General features: G+C 38.7%; 1 protein-coding gene across 4 annotated transcripts in view; it reads left to right on the forward strand.

Moving 5' to 3' along the window:
• Positions 1–11: 11 nt before the first annotated feature.
• Positions 12–22,297, forward strand: part of RIC8B (RIC8 guanine nucleotide exchange factor B) — a 100,331-nt gene continuing 78,045 nt past the window's right edge. For all 4 annotated transcript variants that reach the window (XR_013334641.1, XR_013334642.1, XM_077762010.1 and 1 more), the window contains exons 1-2: positions 12–124; positions 8,485–8,532. Coding sequence is in view for 2 of the 4 variants with exons in the window: in XM_077762010.1 (XP_077618136.1) it covers positions 41–124; positions 8,485–8,532 (132 nt within the window). In the remaining 2 variants the exon portion in view is untranslated. The remainder of the gene's footprint in view (positions 125–8,484; positions 8,533–22,297) is intronic.

The following is a 22,297-nucleotide window of genomic DNA, read 5'->3' on the forward strand; positions in this document are numbered from 1 at the left end:
GGGCGCGCAGGGCGGCCCCGGCTCCCCCGCACCTGCGGCCATGGATGAGGAGCGCGCCCTCTACATCGTCCGGGCCGGCGAGGCGGGGGCTATCGAGCGGGTCCTGAGGGATTACAGCGATAAGGTAAAGCGCCCTGGCCCTGGGCGTGCGGTAGAGCACCGCCGGGCCGCCCTCGGGGCTTGCACATCGCATCCCTCCCAACCCCCCTCATTCCGGGGATGCGCGCTGCTCTCCCCAGAAAGCGTTTCCGGCTTGGGCATGCGTGTTTGTGCCCCCAGCCTTTCCCGTGCGTGCATCCTGCATCCCCCTGCCCCCACTCTGGCGCCCACTCCTCTGATTCCGGCCCAGCAGACTGTCCTACGGTCCTCCTCCCAAGCGTGCAAGTCACACCCCCAGAATCGGTAGATGTGCGTCTGTGCCCTGTGCCCCACTCTTGGATGCATAAATGCACGCGAGGCTTCCTCACCTGTATAGCATGAAAATACGAGTTTCCGTGCTTAAACACGGCTCTTGATACGCGTAAAACCCATCAGCCACGATGGCAGTTCTTTATATACCTATAGCACTCTACAGTTTTCAAAGCTTGAGGTCTCCTGTATGGTTTAACTTGATTCTCAGAGTGTTTGTAGGGTAGATGGTGTCATCTTCCCCATTTTATAGGTGAGAAAACCGAGGGGCTAAGAACTGAAATCACGCCAAGGTCATGGACATACTATGCTGTACGTGGAGGGAGAGGGGAGATTCCGACTCCTCGTAATACCTGATTATTTGTAGCGCATTAACAGCTTTCCCGTCCATTATCTCATTTAATTTTGACAACAGCCCTATGAGGTTTTATCTTCCTTTTGCAACTGAGATTCTGTATCAGTTAAGTAACTTGCCCAAGGTCATACTTGTGAGCTGGGATTCCAACCTAGGTCTTCAAACCATTCACCACTGTTCTTTCCACTTTACAACTCTGCAGTAAAAAGGCATCTTGTTATAAATCCCAGCCACCTCTCTGAATGTTTCTCCAGGAACCGTTAGCTCGCCATTGCTTTTTCTTCCAGGAATCTGACCTGCTCCCTTCAAAAGATAGCATACCACACCTTTATTCTTCCATTTAGAAGACTACTTTGTAGGGATGTCTGACTGCTCCTGTCTGTGAAAACAGCCTCAACACCCAGTCTCACCCCGGATACAGCATCGTTCTTCCTTTGACTTGCTTGTACTCATAGTCTCCCCTGCTGTGTGTGCTGTGTGCCCACCACTGCGCTGTTATTACCCTGTGCACGATGGACCTGCCAGTGGGCTGTTTCTGCCCTGCGTAGAGAAGATCCAAAAACCAGACACCTCCATCCCCATTTTATTGTCCCAACAACCCCGTGAGGAAAGTGGTGGTATTCCCCATGTCACAGATGACATTTAGGATCATGTTGCCACTGAGAGAGGGGGCTCGGGTTTGAATCCTGGCTTTCCAGTTGCTCTTTCTACAGTACTGTGCTACTTTCTTTGGGAGGGTGTATGGGTGGACTCAATTCTGTTCATATTTTAGCTCCTTCACTTTCTAATATGCTTTATTGTTGCATATCCGCCTAATTTAGGAGAAATTCTTTTGATACACGGGTGTACATATTGTGGAGATTATATTCATTTAATTTGATTTGCACCTTCTTTCAAAAAAATATGTGAGGCAAGCTACAAACTAATGTTCAAAAGTAAGAAACAGTGTTGAATCAACTAGTATTTATTTTGCAATTACTATATGCCAGATATTCAGCAATAAATAGGAACTTTCTTCTTTAGGGACAGGAGGAGGAAAAACCTGTAACAGATCTTACCACCTTCTTCAATATTCTTCCTCCCCTTTGTGACTAAACTGGTTAGAACTCCAGATTTGCTTCCTTGACTCTATCTCTTCCTCTCCTTGATCTCCCTCCAGGTTGGTTTCCACATAACCACTCCTGGCCAAGTGCTATCAGAGCTTAAGTCCTGGACATCTCCAGCTCCCGTTTCACATGGGAATGTTTTTAAAGTTGTAATGCCCAATGTATATTATTTAAGATGCTATTCCTGAAGTTCTTTTTGGGCCAAGCCTCAGAATGCTCTGACTTGATGCAAACCGGATCGGTCCGCTCCTTCAGAAAAGAGCTCTCATGTTTAACGTTGATTATAGTAGGGCTAGTGTACAGAGAAAATAGCTGAGGTTCATGCTGGCAGTGAGGCTTTGCCCCTCAAGGCAAGAGAGACCTTGGAGGCAGATGAATAGGAAGGGAAGGTCTGATTGCAGTGGTCTGGCAGTAAGAATGGGGAGGTGGAATTAAATTGCCTAGCTCTATGGGATATGAAGTCTGAGACCCTGAAAAAGTAGCTGAGCACTGTGCACTTCATTTTCTTTATCTGGAAAAATGGATTTGAGAAATGTTTCGAATGAGGGGTGATTGTGGGGCACTGAGGAGTCTAACCAAGAACAGAAATGAATGAGGTACAGAGAAAGTGATTGGGTCATTATTTGGGGGAGGAGGTTCTTTATTATACCTTATTTCTCTAATAAAGCTAGAACTTGAGACAGTTCTAGAAATATAGCATACACATTTGAGTAGGATCTGTCAGTGTCTTGGACCATGTAAGAGGACTTTTTTCTTTCCATTTTGAGGTTGAGTTCTGACTCTGAGTTCATTCCACAGATTTTTGCAGAGGAGCATGTTTAATGGGCTGTTCCCTCAAGATAGTAGAAAGAAGGTAGAATTTAGAGTCAGATAAATCTTGGTTCAAATCTGCCTGTTATTGGCTTCATTACAATGGATAAGTTATTTAAAGCCTGGGTCATGGCTTCCTTATCTGTAAAATAGGGATAATATTACCTAACTTATTATGTAGCTTTAATTAAGTTTAATGCTGAACACTGAGCACAGGGCACGTAGGAAGTGTTTACTCACTGAGTTATAGGTCTAATGATCCAGGTACTCAAGTGGTCTTGTGGCTGTAGCACAGGCTCTGGAGCCACACCCTGGCTCTGATCTTCAACTTAACCATCCATGTGGCCTAGGACAAGTTAACTTAACTTTGCTGTGCCTCAATTTCCTCACCTGTCAAACAGGGACAATAATAGTACCTACATCATAGGTTTGTTAGGATTAAATGAGTTATATGTCTAAAGCCCTTGAAACAGTGCCTGGCACTGAAGAAGAACCCATAACTGTTAGTTTAGAACAAAAAAGGCAGGAATTAAACATGTAGCACTGAGTTGATTTAGCCTGGTAAAAATAATTGGGGAGTATATTCCATTACTTCTTGTTTTCCTTGACCCTTACATTTTCTAATGGGCAGCGCAATACCAGGTACCGTGTTTAGAGCCACAGTTGCCTATCTGGCTGCAGGTAACAACATCTAATTTCTGTGTTACAGACACTGTAATTTTCAAGCCTTCTTGCTTCATTCAATGACCCTTGTTATCCTGGGAAGAGGGAAGATGTACCTATCCCAGAAACAATTAAACTTGTCTGTTTCTCAAGGGCATAATACAAGTTGACCCAGCATAGGAAAGTATTCGAAAACAAGTATGAAGAGTGGTTGATCTTTTCTATTTGTCTCAATTCACCTGTTAACCTTTATTGAGTGCTTTCTGTGTACTATGTATTGTCTATCCTAAGCACTTTCACATGTCACCACATCTAATCCTCTTACATTAAAACTTATGAGGGAGATAGAAGTATTCTCTTTTGCAAGGGAAATAGGAAACTGAGGTTCAGAAAGACAAAGTGACTATGAGCTCAAGGGCACATAAGTAGAAGTGGCGGACCTAGTCTTTAGATTCCATATCTAGGGCTCATGTTGCCTTTACCCTGTCTATTGTGTGTTTTTGAGCACAGAAGAGCAAAAGGTTTTCAGGACCAGAACGTTACTTTCTTTGGTTACTGTTGGGTCCTAATCACCTCCATTCTAATTATAGAATTAGCTGTTAATTATGGGAGATATGTATTGTTCTAGTCTAGGCTGTCCAAACTCCTCCTCCTCCTTCAGGGCTTGCTCTGATAAATATTTAATGGAGAGATTGGTTACCAACATTATGATTATTACAATAAACAGTAATCAAGGGCTCCGAGGTGTACAGTAGTATCTTAGTTCCTTGAATCACAGTCTATTTAGACTAGCGGGACTCTCAAAGGTATTTGGATATATTCCTTTCAGTTAATAGATGAAGAAACTGAGGCCTAGGGTCATCAACTATAATGAGAGCCAGAGAGATGGCTTAGCAGCCATAGAGGCCACCTGGGCATATGATTACCCTGTAGCAAGCTCCAACAGGACTCCATTTCGGAAATGTGGCAAATTTATGACCAAATCGAAGGGAAGATTATTTCAGATACAGTCAGGTAGGTCTTCAAGAGGAGTCCTCTAAGAGAGGAAGATGACACTGATAGCAATGAGGTCTTCATTTATGTGCTAGAAGAACCTGATTGATCAGGACCTAATATTGAGACAGTTCTAGAAATACAGGCTACACATTTGAATAGGGTATGTAAATGTACTGGACCACGTAAGAGGACTTTTTGCTTTCCACTTCGAGGCTGAGTTCTGACTCTTTGAGCTCATTCCACACATTTTTGCACAGGAGCATGTTTAGTGAGCTGTTCTTTTGTTATACCTTGTTCTTGTTTCCAGATAGAAATTATATAACCTCAGTTACTGCTGTTTAGTTCTAGGAGTAAACCTCTATTTGTGAAATACAGCACAGCACATACACACACGCCACTCTAGTTAGGCTAATTCCCTTGTATCAGTACTGTTTGAGTGTATCTTTTGAAATATGAAATAACTCCTAGTTCTCTAATAGGTATTTGGCCAGATGCCACCTCATAGGCCATGCTATAATAACAAATAGTGGCTACTTACTGAACACCTGCTATGTGCAAGGTGCCATACATAAAAGATAAGGAAACTCTGACAGGTAGTAAAGTTGAATAACTTGACCAAGGTCACACTTTTAGTAAGCAGCTGGACTGGACTCAAAACCATTGCTGTCTGCCTCCTGAGCCTGAGCATTTTAGAGCCTACTCATAGGATATAAAAACCTATGGGGAGGAGTCCTTGTGAGTCTGGTGTGTCACTAAGCTGTTCCTAGTTCACTTGGTCTCTAAAATGAACAATGGTGTTACTTTTTGGTTTATATCTGACTTGTTGCTCCTGTTCATCTGGAAATTAAGCACATAAAGAAGGTGAGGTGGTTGACTGTTGGCTAGCAGTTCTATAAAGGTATTTATAGCCAGAAATGCTAGTTCCCCCTCCCTTCCCTTTCAGCCTCAGAAGGGGGAGAGAGTAAGGGTTAGAAGTACTGAATAGGTTAGGTATGACTTCAGTTGTATGAAAGAAACCAGCCTTAGAGAAGCCAACATCTTTGGATCCAAACAATCTTAGAGGGCTGAGCTTCTGAATAGATTGGCACATTCAAAATTCAATTTGTATTGCCTCACATGCCAGTATATTTTCTAATTAAATTAAGCCCTCATGCTAGTCAGGGCTTTGAAGGCTTTTCTTTCTTTTCTTTTCTTTCTTTTTTTTTTTTTTGTAATTGTTGTGGTTTTATGAGAGAATCAGCCTTGCATTTACAAGCAACAGAAAATTTAGTCCTTGATACTATTGTAAATTATCACCTTGAAAGATTAATTCTATGTAGAAACTGTTTAAAAGATATTTTTATAACTTAATGAAGGGCTTTCCAAAAGATGATATATTTCTCTGTTCCTTTATCGTAGATGCCAGAAAAAGTTTAGGAGAACTACCATATTGGCAGCTAGGTTCATTTATTCCAGATAATTTATTGAATTAATATTTCACATATAATGGCAAAAAACTCATGACTTTTTTGGGGTTTAAGTGCAATATATTTTCATTTGTATTGGACTTTTACTAAACTTCAGTTTACAACTTTAGCCTGATGTTTGTTGTTTCTTTATCTTTCATCTAAAGTTAGTTTTTACTTAAACCTCAGGTCTATAAATTCCTTAGTTATAGCCTCCAGATTTACAACTTGTTTTCTTTCTTTCTTTCTTTCTTTCTTTCTTTCTTTCTTTCTTTCTTTCTTTCTTTCTTTCTTTCCTTTCTTTCTTTCTTTCTTTCTTCTCTCTCTCTCTCTTTCTCTCTTTCTTTCCTTCTCTTTCTTTCTTTCTTTCCTTATTCGTTCATCTTTTATTTTAAAATTTTCCCTTAATTATAAAAATATTGTAGCAACAATGAGTTTTGTCAAAGAAATCACTAGAAATTCCACTGTATAGTTGCTTTTATTTTTTTTTAAGGTTTATTTATTTTGAGAGAGAGAGCATGCATGCATGTGCACGAGCAGGGGAGGGACAGAGAGAGAGGGGGAGAGAATCTGAAGCAGGCTTCATGCTGTCAGTGAGGAGCCCAATGTAGGGCCTGATCTCACTAACCATGAGGTCATGACCTGAGCCGAAATTCAGAGTCAGATGCTTAACCAACTGAGCCACTCAGGTGTCCCCAGTTGCTTTTATTTTTGTATTTTAACACTCAAGCCTTTAATGCATCCATATACTTAATGTAGGTACTGTCATTGTGGACATCTAGCTTGGCATTTATATTTTTCCAGTGATGCCATTATAAGTAATTTTCCATGTTGTTAACAGAGATTTTTAGTCATCTTTTTTTGTTGCAATATAATATTTTATCAGGTGGATGCATAGCAGTTTAACTCATCAGCGTCCTGTTGTTAGATATCCAGATTGTCTGTCTTTCTTCCATAATATTAGATAACACTGCAGTGAATATGCTTACATATATGACTTTTCTCTCCTTCTGGAAGATTTCATTAAGATAAATTCCTGGGAGTAGAAGTTCTGGGTGAAAGGATGTGAACATCTTCATGTTTCTTGTATGTGTTGCCAAATTACTTTCCCATTTAAAGTTTATGTCAATTTATACTGCTGCCAGCAATTTGCTCCTGGATTGTTGATGCCCATTTCTTAGAAGGCTTTATGTCCTCAGTCTTGCTCTCCTTTGATCTGGCCTGAACAGCCCAAAATATTCTTCCAGAATGCTGTACTGTTCATACCTATCCCAGTCTTCCTTGGTCGCCTGTCACTTATCTGCCAGTTTAGGTATAAATTTTTAAATCCAGTCCTTCTAGCCACCTAACATCATCTATTTTAATTATTTCACAAACCATACGTGAAGCAGCCTCTCTTCAGTTTCTTCAAACAACCCTTCTTTTTTACCTCAAAGTCTTCCCTCTGACCATTTCTTATATTCAGAACCACTTCTCTGTCAGCATTTCTCCATCTCATTTAATTTCAAAACTTGATTCTTCTACAAAGCTGACAACACAGAACCATCTATAATGATGATATCTTTAATACTTTGTGTACTCAACTCTTGATGAGTTGCCAATAAATGCCCGTGTGGCCAATGAGAAAAAAAAAAAAGGCAAAGATGTTCAGTGGAGATTTTTTAAAAGGAAAACACAGGATCCATAAGAGCACTACGTTCTCCTGAATAAAATTTGAGAAAAGAATGAGAAATTTTGTGCTCAGTTTTGGGTCCTATCACTGTTTCTGTGATTGTGGACAAGTCAACCTACTCCATCCTCTGTTTCAGCTACAGAGTGGAAAATACAGTGTTGCCAATCATTTCAGGAGAGTCATGACACTCACTTCACTTCCAGTTATTTTTTTTCTCAATATAATTGGCATCATAATCATTATAATCCTAATATTTACCGAGTGTTTACTATGTGCCAGGCATTGAAATGGTATATATATGTATTCGCTGTTTTAACCCTAATAGCAGCTTAGAGAACTAGCTACCCCCTCTATTCACATAAGAAATCCATTGACAGAGATTTTGTTACTTGCTCAGCTAGTTAGTAGTAGAGCCTTAATTTAAACCTTAATTCTTGGAGAATTACTTTTCTGAGATATCAGTCTATCAGATCTCTTCCCTGTCTACAATTCCCTGATCATTTCTTACTGCATATGAACAAGAAAGTACAAACTTGGAAACATTCGTGGACCCTTCCAAGTGTCTATCCAATTTACTATTCCATTCTCCTCTTTCTCCACTTCCCCGTCCCCTCACATGTGTCCTATATTTCACTCTGGCAGAGCTGTTTATTTCACAAATAATATCATACCATTTCACACATCTGAGCCTTTGTTTCTGTCTCTAGAATGCTTTCCATTTACCTCCTGGCAAACTCCTATTCATCCCCCAAGGTCCAGTTCAGATGCTCTATACTCTATGCAAAGCATTCCAGATTTCCCTGGGTAGAGTTACTGGCTTGGTACTCTGTGTTCTTTTGTCTATTTTTCTGCTGTAGTCTTTCACACTGCTTTATAATGATTTGCTTACATGCCTATCTCTCTTCCGTTAATAGGAGTGTTGAAATACAATATGGAAAGGCAACATTTTTAGAGACACCTTTTAAACATAGCCACAATTAAAACTCTATGTATTTAAAATAACATTGTTTCCCTTTTTTCCCCCCTCAGCATAGGGCTACTTTCAAATTTGAATCAACAGATGAAGATAAAAGAAAGGTAAGCCTTAATGTTACTCTGTGTGTATATATTGTTTGTATGTGTGTGTTTGTGTGGTATGTGTGTGTTTCATTCATGGACTTTCTAAACAGTGAACTTGTTTTTATCTGATGATTGTTTAGTTTTTGGTTTCCTTTTGGTTTGTTTTTAGGAACTCTGAGAAGAAGACAAGTACCAGGGTTAGTATGGATTACACCCAACTTTCTCCTGTTCCGTCTCCACAGGACCATTATGCTTGCATAAATCAGGGGAATGGGAACAGTTCAAAGGGGACTCTCCCCATATCTTCTCACCTTCAGAGCTTGAATTTATTTGGTGATAGACCTGTAGGCTGCCCAAAATGTGTTGTTGATGTTGTGGAACTTGGCTTTGGCTTAAGTTTTGGGAAAGCAGCTGTTGATGCTGCTGCCCCTCAGCTACATGTTGCTCCTTGTACTGGCAGTTACGTATGTTGTCAGCAAGTGTCTTGGTCACTGACTTCACAGGCATAGAGAAAAATGGGAGTCAAGAAACTTACAGTAGACTTTCTTATAAGAAAGGGTACATCTGAGACATGGCCATGTAATGTCATGTGTGCCTGTTGGGGTTGCCTGTGGTTGCTTTACTTAGCTGATTAGGGCATGATACTAAAGGAGAAGGCTACCAGCTCCCCTGAGCATTTTGCTCAGCCCCATACATCTATCCCTGGCCTTACAAATGTCAAGACCAAGTGAGAGGGCACAACTGAACCAGTGTAAACCTGTCACTGCTGCTGAAAAAATAGCTTAAATCCAGTATTTTGCTGGAAGTGGTTTGATAATGCCTTGAAACCATCCCTTTATTTTACCTCCACCTCTACCTAATGTCTACATTTTGCTCATTTTATCTCTTAAGATTCCTTTAGTCCATTCTCTCCTTAATCTCTGCCCTAATTCAAGCCTTCATCTGAGTTCTGTACCAGTTTCCTGACTGTTCTTTTTCTAGTTCTATGCCCTTTCAGTCCATTGTCCATTGTAACTCTTCTTTTTACCTGGTTAATTTCTACTGAGCTCTAGGAGCACCTCCTTCAGGAAGCTTCCTCTAGCATTCTGTCAGGGTTAGGTAGCTCTCTTCAGTATTCCCATAAAATTTTATGTATATTTCTAACAATATACTTATACATTGCCAATATACAGTTATATATTGAGGTTTCTCATTGTTAGACCCTGCAAACGCTAATGACAGATACTATTATGTAACTTTGTATCCTTGTCATCTAGAGTGCCCAGCACATAATAGGTACTCAAAAAGTATTGAATGAGTGACATGGGTTATAAACTTTTGAGTTTAAACATTTTCTTTTGGATTTGAACAATGCAAACAAGACTAGAGTACATTGTAGAAAGGATTCTCAACTAGTTATATGCTCTTTGGAGAGTGTTTTCAAGATAGGTCTCCTCAGGCCTGACTCCTTAATCTCCTAAGTCAGAATATGGGAGGTGGAATCCAACCATGTGTATTTTAATAAATGATCTTCAGAAAATAGGTACTCACATTTGGTGGGAGTACAAAATGGCCATAATCCCCGTGGAACACAAACTGGCACTATCTACCAAAATAACAGATGCATTTTGCCCTTTGACCAAGCAGTGTCACTTTTAGAAATCTATTTTGTGGATAGGTTGAACCCAAGTAAACAAAGCTTCATCAAAGCACTCTAGCAAATGATTAGAAGCAAACAGGTCTCCAGCAATTTGGGAGTATTTGAAGAAACTAGGGTGCATCTACATAATGGAATACTATGAGGTAGGAAAGAGGGAGAAGGAGAGGGAGAAGGAGAGAGATAGACAGGTATGTGCTAATGGGAGAGAGACTTAAGTGGGGTGGGGGGAAAGGAGCAAAATGTCAACCTACTTTTTGACGCACTCATGATAGGTATTTAAGTGAGGGAGGCAGCTACTGTTTTTATTTGGAAGAATCCATACTATATCGATTCATAGTGCCTCGGGGCTCTGACACTAGAATCTTTGATAGTACTTTTACTGGTCTAAATAAGTACATTAAGGGGCACCTGGGTCACTCAGTCATTAAGCATCCAACTCTTGATTTCAGCTCAGGTCATGATCTCAGGGTTTGTGAGATTGAGCCTCAAGTCAGGCTGTGTGCTGATAGTGTGGAACCTGCTTGGGATTCATTCTCTCTCTCTCTCTCTCTCTCTCTCTCTCTCTNCCCCTCCCATTCCTGTGCATGTGGGTCAGGGTTGGGGACACTCTCTCAAAATAAATAAATAAACTTTAAGACAGGGTTTCCCCTCACTCCATATAAGTTTGAGTTGAGGGAGAATAATTTCCCACACAGTTGTTAATAAAGCATGTGTATTTTCTGTAACATACTAGCAAAACCTACCATTTCAAAGTTTTATCTTTTACTGCCTGCTAGGTCTTTGGAGGCAGTAACTCCTGTACTCCTGTTATTTGCAGTGGTAGTGTATACATTTCTGCTTCCTTGGAGGTCTGATATAAACAAATGCAATTAGGGACCTAGCTAGCTATCTTATTAATGGCAAAGCATAGGCAAACAAAATCACTTTAGTCTCCAAGGGTTAAATCATTAGTGACTCTTTCATGTCTAAGGTCCTAAAAACTTGAAATGCTCTAAAGGATTCACATCCTAACAGCTTTTTAGGTTTTCAGGGTAGAGACATAGACTAGTAGGCATGTCTCCACATTAAACCTAGTCTGAAAATAAGAGGAACTCAAGTTACTGTCCAATTTGTTTTGCTGCCCTAGTCTCTTTTCCTCTTTCCTCAACATGTCTCTGGAGCCTTATGCTAGCAGCTCCATGGTAATAGCAGCACCCCTTTCAGTAAACTACAGGTGCTGTCTTTCTGAAAAATGCAGTGCCTTTCTTCTGAAAACTTTTATGACAACTTAGAAGTATATGTAAGGGAACAGACAGAGCCTCTAAAAAAAAAAAAAACTTGATTATACTGAACTCTTTTGGAAATGGTTATATATTAATGATTCTTAGTCCTAATTGCTAACACTTATGTAGTGTTTTGCATTTTTACAAAGATTTGCTTTGCACTAGTGCTATAAGTATGGTGTGAATATCACCATTCCTATTTTATGGATAAGAAACTGAGGTTCACATTAATGACAACTTGCTAACCCTCACGTGACTAGTAAGTGGTGGATCCTCAAATAGAGAATAGATTTTCTGACTGTATATTTAAGAAGGTTTGAAATTATGACTTAGTAGCTTGTTTTCTCTCTTACTTCATTGCATGAGACAACTAGACTTAAATTGGAAAATAGCAAAGAAAATTAGCAAAAAGGAGTGCTTAAGTTTTTCCAGAGAAGTAAAGTCAGATACAACTGTTACATTTTACATATAATGCAAATAGTTCCAGGTGCATGTGGATCATTGTATATTTGGATATAGGCACCTGTGCTTATTGAAGTATTTGCATTACATTCTCTGCCTCTAGGCTGTGGTTGTTTATCTGCACATAAACAAATATATCAATCATACAAATAGGTAGGATGGGGGGAAGTATGATGAATAATCTGAAATTTACATCAGAGGAAATGAAAACTCTTTTTTTTAATTTTTTTTAAATGTTTTATTTATTTCTGAGAGAGAGCGTGAGCAGGGGAGGGTCAGAGAAAGAGGGAGACACAGAATCCAAAACAGGCTCCAGGCTCTGAGCTGGCTGTCAGCACAGAGCCCGACGTGGGGCTCGAACCCACTAGCCGTAAGATCATGACCTGAGCCGAAGTCGGATACCCAACTGACTGAGCCACCCAGGCGCCCCCCTTTTTTAAAAAAAATTTTTTTAATGTGAAAACTCTTATATTGGCTTCTAAAACAGCTGATCTCAAGACCAATAGTGCTAATTGCAATAAATGTTGAAAAATACATGTCATAAAATGAGTAAAAGACTTGCAGCTCTTTTACCTATAAGATAAGAATACAGCTATATCAAATGTGGAAAACCTCAGTTGTTGTCTGAGATAAATCTTTGTGTATATAGTGATTTTCCTTAAAGGAGTGAAGTTAAAAATAGCCAAATTTCAAGCATTTATCTCATTATCTTTAAATTCACATGGATAAGCCCATTTTCTGTAATGGCAGAGAATAATTGCTGAGTTGAGAACTCTTTGAGAATAAGAACTCTGGCTTAGTTTTGTTTATATTTTCAGCCCCCAACACTGCATGTGGCATAAAATAGACACCTATAGTAAGCACCTGTTAAATAAATGGAGGGAACTTGGAGATTGAGTGGAGGCTAGAATTCCCATTATGTATACAATATTGTTTGACTTTGAATTTGAAGTTCTCTTATACAGCAGAATCGTAATATTTACATGGAAAAAATGGATATAAAAGTATTCATACAGGATGATCACAGTCATGTAAAAGTAATAAAAACTGTTCAAAGAAAAATGACTGTAAAGAAGTTTGCTAGGGGCGCCTGGGTGGCCCAGTTGGTTAAGCGTCCAACCTCGGCTCAGGTCATGATCTCATGGTTCCTGGGTTCAAAACCCATGTCAGGCTCTATGCTGACAGCTCAGAACCTGGAGCCTACTTCAGATTCTGTGTCTCCTCTCTCTGCCCCTCCCCTGCTCATGCTCTGTCTCTCAAAAATAAATAAGCACTAACAACAACAAAAAAAACAAACCAAAAAAAAATTGCTAAATGGTAGTTATCTGAATATTATTATTATAGATGACATTTTTCTTTCCCTGTTCTGTATTTTAAACTTTTCTATTATAAATTAGAATGGTTTAAGAACATGATAATTACAGGAGTGCCTGGGTGGCTCAGTTGGTTAAGTGTCTGACTTTGGCTCAGGTCATGATATTGCAGTCTGTGGGTTTAAGTCCTGCATCAGGCTCTGTGCTGACAGCTCAGAGCCTGGAGCCTGTTTCAGACTCTGTGTCTCCCTCTCTCTCTGCCCCTTCCCCGCTCACACTGTGTCTCTCTCTCAAAAATAAACATTTTAAAAAAACGTGATAATTATATATATGTTCTTCTATAGTAATGTGATTAGTGGCATAAGTAAATACCAATACTTTTTTTTTAATTCATTTATTTTCTATAAAATTGAGCATTCTTGATTATCTTATATATTCCTTTGGTGGGGAACATAAAAAATGTTACTGATTTGGAAATAATATTACTTGTGGAGCCAGTTTATGGTATGAAATAAATTTTTATGAACACGAAAGTTTATTCCATCATTTGAAATTTTCTTCTTTTTACTTCACCCACCCCAGACTTGGATGTACTTGGCATATTAGTAGAGATCTCTGTAGTCCACAAATATTTTTTCAGTAATTCCTGTGTGCCAAGTCCTGTGTTAGACCTTGGTTGCTAAATTGGCTACTTGCCTATGGTATGTGGCTTGGCGCTTTCTCAGCTACAGATGCATACTGAAGATTGCCATTGTAGATTCTAGAAAATGAACGGGTAAATTTCCATATTAGAGTCCCCTAAAGAAAATGTACCAGGATAGGACCAGCAGTTCTATACTGTGAATCCATGCTTAGGAATGGCTCAAGGCATGGATGCTTGTTTTGAAAGCTCTTTACACTTATTTTAGTTACTTGAAATTAAACTCCTCAATTTTCACTAAAACAGAATGAGCTTTGTATGCCTTGTAAATTTGATGTCTCACCTTAGGGAATGCTTTGATACATGATGCAAGCACAGTTCTTATTTAGAAGACAGTAACTTTAAAAATAATCATTTTCAACATGTTGATTTCTTTAAAACACTCTCTCACACACACAACCAGAAGCATCCTAAAACTTTTACTTTTCAAAGTTCCTCTCCAGCTGGGATCTGACATAAAACGTGACCAGAAGGGCTGAATTGTATCACAGACCAGGGTGAATGCCTCATAGTAGTTCAAAATAATTTAAACTTCTTTTCAGACTCCTTTTTTTTTTTTTTTTTAATTTTAGATGTTTGCCAAGGCTTTAAGAGACTAAATGTAGGGAGAAAGAACAAAACAGCTCTTCTGACTTAGCGAGCCATAGATGTGGCAGCTCATACATGACCTTTGGATCATTTTTTAGGATTTCTTTCTCAGAATAATGATAGTATCTCCAATTTGTACTTAAGAGTTTCAGATTCACTTTCTCATAAAAAAAAAAAGAAAGAAAACAACAGCTCATCAAGAAGTTCCACTTCCAGCCATGACCATGGGAAGAGTTCTACAGACCCCTTCCCACTAAAATGGGTGAAAATTATTTTTTAATAGTTTTTATTTATTTTTGAGACAGACAAAGCATGAGCCGGTGGTGGGGGGCGGGGNGAGCCACCCAGGCACCCCGAAGATTATTTTTTTAAAAAAACAACCATTTAAAGTCCTTGGAACTAGTCCACAGAGCATACAATCAATGAAGAAATATTTGGTCAAGAAAATCTACTACAACTTAGTAAGTGAAAGTCTGTGGTATTTGAACTGAGACCTGCTCCTTCCCTCCCTCCTATTAGCTGAGCAAGATGGAAACTGTTCTCTAAACTGGTACATTCAAGAACATAGAGCTCCATCTTTCCTCCTTTCTCAGGTGGAATGCTGTCTTCCCAGCAGGGATGTAAGATCAGCATTTCTCATCCTACCCCGGCTACCTGTTGCTGAGACTAAATTCTAGGTGAGGGCGGCTGAGAGGTAGGGTCCCCCCTCCTTTCACCCAGCCCACACTCAGGGGACAGAGGCTATACCATGGATATGGCACCACTGAAAATAAAGGACCCCCATTTGCTCTTTCCCTTGGCTTGTGGGATGTAGATTCTACTCTGGGAGAGGCAAGCTGAGGCTATCTGGGGCTGCTGTTCCCCTATACCCTCAAATCAAGCTCCTAAGGAGGTGTCACCCAGAGAAAAGCATGACATTGTCTTTGCCCAAGCATCAGAACCAGGTCTCCAAAATTTTGCCCAGAGGAACAAACAGATCTTATAATAGAGATCTCTGAATCTCTCCCCAAAGGAACCAACATCATTTGCAGTAGAGTGTGAAGTTCATGCCTGAGGGTGCAGGTTGCAGAGAAAGGAGGAGCTGGAGGGAGACTGATAGATTGATTCATTGGACTGGCTTGATTGATTCATCTTCTGGCTAACCAGAAAATGGGCTAGTTTGCTAGAGAGAAAAGGGGAAAGAGACAGCGGGGAGGAACCCTCCTGTGGTTAGAACAAATCTTAAATGCTGACCTCAGAGACTATCCCTTCAAAGGAGCCCTAATAGATTGGCTCAGTTTGTGGAACAATTTATGCCCAGGACATTGTTGAAGACAGTAGATCAATTGGCTGGTAGTTAGTGGAACTTAACAGCTGGGTGTGGTCAGGAAAAGAGAAGGTCAAAGAGAGGACAGCCAAAGCCACTGTCATTTTAGGATGACTGTGGCATAACCAAGGGTGAGCCCCCAGAAGAGCAACATCTGTAGAGAAGAATGGGAAGAATATACTTAACTAAAATAATTCATCCAGCCACTGAGCAAATAAGCAAATAACAATAGCACGTCTTGGAGGGTATGGGCAGTAACCAGTGTTGCTACTATATATTATATAAAATATCCAGTTTCCCAGAAAAATATGAGGCATGTGAAGAAACAGGAAAGAATGACCTACACACTGGGGAAAAAGCAGGTGACAGAAACTGAGAATGACCAGATGTTGGGTTTAATAGATAAAGACTTAAAGGTAGCCATTATACTTATATTCAGAGAACCAAAGGAGGCCATGATTTAAAAATAATGCAAGGGTTGATGACAATGTCACATCAAATGAAGAATATCAGTACAAAGATAGAAATTGTTAAAAGGAAATTGTTAAAGGAAAAAGAAGAACCAAATGGAAATTTGAGTTGAAAGGTACAATAAAGTACAATAACTGTCATAAAAATTCACTAACGAAGCTCAACATTTGGGTGAAGCTGTCGGAAGAAAGAATAAACAAACTTGGCAATTAGATCAATAGAGTGTATACAGGTAAAGAACAAAAGAACAGGTGAAGAGAAAAGATAATAAGGAAAAGTAAAGAAAGATTCAGAGAAATATGGGACATTAATGTAACAACAGATACATGATGGAAGGAAGTACCAGAAGGAGAGCAGAGAGAGAACAAAGAAAAAATATTGAAAGAAATGATGGCTGAAAACTTCCCAAATTTTTTGGAAAACAACCTACACATACAGGAAGCTTAATAATTCTGAGCACGATAAAGTCAAAAGACATCCACAAACAGGTACATCATAGTAAAAATACTAAAAGCCAAAGACAAGGAGAAAATCTTGAAAGCAGCAGGAGAAAAAGGACTCCTCATTTACAGGGGAACCTCTACAAAACATACAGCTCACTTCTCAAAAACCCGTAAGCCAGAAGCAGTGGGATAACACATTCAAATAGTTCAAATTAGAAACCTTGGCCAAGAATTCTGTTACCAACAGAGCTTTCTTTTAATAATGCAAGGGAAATAAAGACATTTCCAGATAAATGAAAAACTGAAAGAATTTGTTCCAGACCCACCTTACAAGAATACCAAAAGTTCTTTAGAGGGAAAACAGATGATCCCAAACTGCAATTTGAGTTTACAGGAAGAAACAAAAAGCACTGGTAAAGATAATTATGTAATTGTAAAAGACAGTATAAGTGTATATATTTCTCCTTTCTTAACTGATTTTAAAAGCATTTATATAAACAATATGTATATAATGTATTGTTGAGCCAGTAACATACAGAAATGTAACACATTTGTGAAAACAGCACAAAGGTGGATGAGAGCAAAGCTGTATTAGACTAAGGAAGTGATTCTAGATAGTAATTCAGATCCTCAAGAACAAATCAAGAGAATCAGAAATGATAAGTATTAATGCTAATATAACAAAAGCTGTAAGTATATGCTTATTTTCCTTTCTCCCCAGGATGTTTAAAAGACAAAATTATATAAAGTAATAGTTATCGTAATGTACTGTTGGATTTGCAACGTTCATAAATATATATAACAATAATGCCACAAAAAGGGGAAAGGAATAGCATCATATAGAAATAATGTTTCTATATCTCACTGGAATTAAGTTAATATTAATCTGGAGCTGATTCTGATAAGATGTATATGTTAACTAAGCCCTAGAGCAACAACTAAGGAAATTCTGACTCAGGAAATAACTCAGTTATTTGGGAAACTACAAAGGGTTGTTCAAAGAAGTTAAATAAAATCTAAATAAATGAGAAGACATCTCATGCCCATGGATTGGAAAACTGACTTTTGCTAAAATGGCAGTATTTCCCATATTGATCTACAGATTTAATGCACTACCTTTTAGAATCCCAGGTAGTTTCTTTGTAGAAATTGACAGGCCAATTCTAAGATTCGTAATGAATTGAAAGGGATTCAGAATAGCCAGAATAAGCATAAACAAACCTGGCTCACAATTCCTGATTTCAAAATGTACTACCAAGCAACAGTATTCAAGACAGTGTGATACTGGCATGAGGCTAGATTAAATATGAATATATGTATATAGATGTAGATCAATGAAATAGTGTCGAGAGCCCAGAAATAAACCATTGTGTCTCTGGTCAACCGATTTTTGACAAGGGTGCCAAGACCATTCAATGGGGGAAAGAACAGTCATTTAACAAATGATGCTGTGACAGCTAGTTAGTCCCATATAAAAGAATGCAGTTAAAACTTTGCCTCACACTGTATTACAAAAGTTAACTCCTTTGAGGTGCCTGGGTGGCTAGCTGGTTAAGTGTCCAACTCTTGATTTCTGCTCAGGTCATGATCTCATAATTGTGAGATCAAGCTCTATGTCGGGCTCAGCACTGGGCATGGAGCCTGCTTGGGATTCTCTGCCTCCCTCTCTCTCTGCCCCTCCCCTGCTTGCACTTTCTTTCTCTCTCAAAATAAATATATAAATGTTAAAAAAAAAAAAAAAGAAAAGAAAGTGAAAAGACAAACTACAGGATGGGAGATAATATTTTCAAATCATATTTCCAGTAAAAGTCTTGTATCTAGACACTATATAAAGAACTCAATAATAAAGAGACAACCCATTCAAAATGGGCAAAGGATCCAAATAGATACTTCCCCAAAGATATGCAATTGCCAGTAAACATATGAAATGATAACCCGGCACCATTAATCATTAGGGAAATGCAAATTAAAGCCACAGTGAGATTAAAGTTCACACTCACTGGTATGGCTAGAATAAAAAATCAGATAATAACAAGTGTTGGCAAGGATGTGGAGAAAGCACAACCCTCATACCTTATTGGTGGGAATGTAAAATTGTGCAGCCATTTTGGAAAACAATCTAGCAGGCCCTCAAAAGGTTAAACTCAACAATTGTACTCCTACATATCTACCCAAAAGAAATGAAGATATATGCCTACACAAAAACTTATATGTGAACGTTTACAGTAGCATTATTCATAATAGCTTAAAGGCAGAAATAACCCAAATATCTATTGATTTGTAAATGAATAAATAAAACATGTTAACCATACAATGAAATACTATTCTGCTGAAAAATAAAGAATAAAGTAATTGATAAGTGCTACAACACGGATAAACCTTGAATCCGTTACGCAAAGTGAAAGAAGCCAGACACAAAGGCCACAGAATATATGATTCCATTTATGTGAAATGTCTAAAATAAGCAGACCCATAGAATCAGAGAGTAGATTGGTTGTTGCCTAGAGGCTAGTGGGAGAGGGGAATGGAGAGTTACTACTGATGAGTACTGGATTTCTTTTGGGGGTATTGAGAATGTTCTGAAATTGGACAGTGATGACAGTGGTCATGTAAGTGTGAATATACTAAAAACCAATGAGTATATGCTTTTAACAGGGTGAATTTTATGATATGTGAATTATATCCCAGTAAAGCTTGTTATTAAATACAATAGGTAACATACCATCATCATTCCAAGCAGTGTATAAATATTAACACATTTCACCCTCACAGCAAGACTATAAATTAGGTACTGTTTTTTGCTTTACATATGAGGAAACTAAGACATACAGATAATGACCTGCGTAAACTGGTGAACTCTGAGGTTGTGATTCAAGCCCATGCCATCTGGCTCCACAGACCCTGTGCTACACCATACTGTCACTCATTAATAATTGAATCAACCTGTTGTACAATTTATAAATTGATTCTATTCATTTTATGATTTTAGGCATCTAAAATTTGAGACTTGATGCAGAGTATAAACAAAACTTTGACACTGAGCTAATTATCAGTGTTGACAGTAAACAGAAGAGCATGCTTTGCAGTGTGACTACATGGGATAGCCAGTGAGGATACGTAGTGTCGGCTCTCCATAAGCAGTGCCGTACTTGACCATAGTAGCGAGGCATGTTGCAGAATTTTTTTAGATTCCTCTGATTATTTTTTTATTTTTCTCACCATTTATCTCTTTTCTTCCTTACAAAGTTTGATCATGTACTAAGGAAAGGAGAGAACATGTATGTATTCTTTGACAGTTAAAAACTCTTAGGGACATGAAGAGTTACTGACTGTACAGACATCTCTAGTGTTCCCATTTTCCCCATTTATAGATGAAAAACTGAGAAGTTGACTTACCCAAGGTCACAATTAATGCATGAAAGAGCTAGGATTCAACCCAGGCCCTCTGTCTCTTTTTCTGCCTTCAGGGGTCATATTTGCAGGGAATTCACAGAGAACTCACAGTGTAGTAAAGGACACCAAATATCTTCCAGTACAGTGATTCCTTCTAAGGTATCTTGCACCAAGGGACATCACACTCTGAAATACTTGCAGTAATGAGAAGCTCACAGCAGCCACTCTGTTGTCAGATAGCTTTAATTAGAAAGCTTTTACTTGTATGAACTCTTAAGTCAGTTTTGATTGATCCTCCAACCTCACCCATATCCCTCTCTGTCTCTACCTTTGTCCACTGTTTGGCTTGTTTTCCTACCTTCTTTCTGCCACTCCCATCTCTGTCCTTCCCCCCTCTCCCCACTTACTGCCTAACACTCATATTTATCAAAAAGCTTTCTCTGGCTGAATTCTCTATAGTTTATTCCTTTAGTCTTTTAATATACACTTTAAATTGCTGTACATTGAAATACATTTACATTCCTTATTCATTTTACATATGTTCAGTCTTCCTAATATTATAAATAACTTGAGTCATGTGCTTTTTAACTCCCCAACCCAAAATAGACTTCTCACTTAGAATTTATTTCTCTTGAAAAATTTGCATGTACTTGAATTTTAAGTTGTGAACATTTTGAGTTGTGTGCCTATATGGGGGCTGAGCACACAAGTGCTCAGTAATGGGTACTATAGATTTCAAGTGAACATCATAGAATTGATAAAATTAATACATAAGTGCAATGTTATTTTCATAACATCAGCATTTTCCTTTTTCAAGTGGTTTTGCCATTAAAAGACAAATACAAATAAAAGTTTCCTAGCCATATTGTGCTTATGTAGAGTACGCCTGTTAATGTTTCTTGATCTGTTTGTCCATCTGGCCATCTTTATGATGTAAGATCCATTAGCCTCTACTCTACTCCAAACTTAAGATTTTTAAATACATAATCTCATTTAATATTTATAAGCCCTAGATATTATTCCTATTTTTAGAGATGAGGAAATGAGACACAAATAATTTCAAGAAATTTGCCCAAGATCACATAGCCACAAGGGGCAAAACTAGTGCTTAAAGCCAAGTGCTTTCTTCACTTCAGTTGTATAGCTCTCAATAACATGTAAAGTGCCTTGCATCTTACAATATGTTTTCTCAGATGCTCTCTATATTAAATAATTACAATAACTCTGTGATACATGTATATTTCTATCTTACACATGAAGAAAAGTTAGCTTCAGATAGATTTAAGAAAATAGCTCTAGATCCAAGTTCAGAAACTAATAGAGCTAGGGACTAGAGAATATCCAAATAGTCTGTTCTGTACTTTTCTTGTTGTATCGCTAGTATCTTCTTGTGCCTTTGAGGATCCCTAAAATCTCACATTGTCTCATTGGGACAACTTTACCTCCCTCTTTGTCCCTGTTCTCAGCTGTAGTATTCTGCTTTGGCTGCTGTTAACAGAATGCCGTATACTGATGGCTTAAACAACAAAATTTGTTTCTCAGTTTTAGAGGCTAAGAAGTCCAAGTTCAGGATGCCAGCAGATTTCATCCTGAGGCCTTTTCTCTTGGCTTGTAAGTGGCTGTCATCTCACTGTGTGCTCACGTGACCTCTTTGTGCAGAGAGGGGTGGAGGGAAAGTGTGAGTGAGCTAGCTCTCTAGTGTCTCTTCTTACAAAAGCACTAATCCCATTGGACCAGCACCCTTCCCTAATGACCTCATCTAACCCTAATTACCTCCCCAAAGGCCCATCTCCAAACACCAACATATTGGTGGTTAGGGCTTCAACATCTGAATTTAATGGGGACACAAACATTCAGTCTGTAACATCAGTTTACCGTCAGAGCCCCTGTCTTCTGTCACCTGGGACATTAGAGCTGAGAACCAGAGATTCAGAGGTAGAGTAACTAGTATAGAGTGAATAGTTGAGTGCTATGGGTAGATGGCATTGGAGATAAGGCAAGGAAATCCTTAAGAGACTATATAGGAAAGACTTATCCAAGGAAAGACTTGGATAAACTTTTAGGCAAAAAGGCAAAGGAGCTGTAGAGATCTGTAGGATCATGATCTGTATTAGACCACTAAGATATCAGGTTTATGTTGTACTAGTGTCCATCTTCCAGCCTTTCAGTATACTGCATAATCAAACAATCTCTTGTGCTAAGAATT

This window comes from Crocuta crocuta, unplaced genomic scaffold, assembly GCF_008692635.1.
Source record: "Crocuta crocuta isolate KB4526 unplaced genomic scaffold, BGI_CrCroc_1.0 scaffold193, whole genome shotgun sequence".
Lineage (NCBI taxonomy): Eukaryota > Metazoa > Chordata > Mammalia > Carnivora > Hyaenidae > Crocuta > Crocuta crocuta.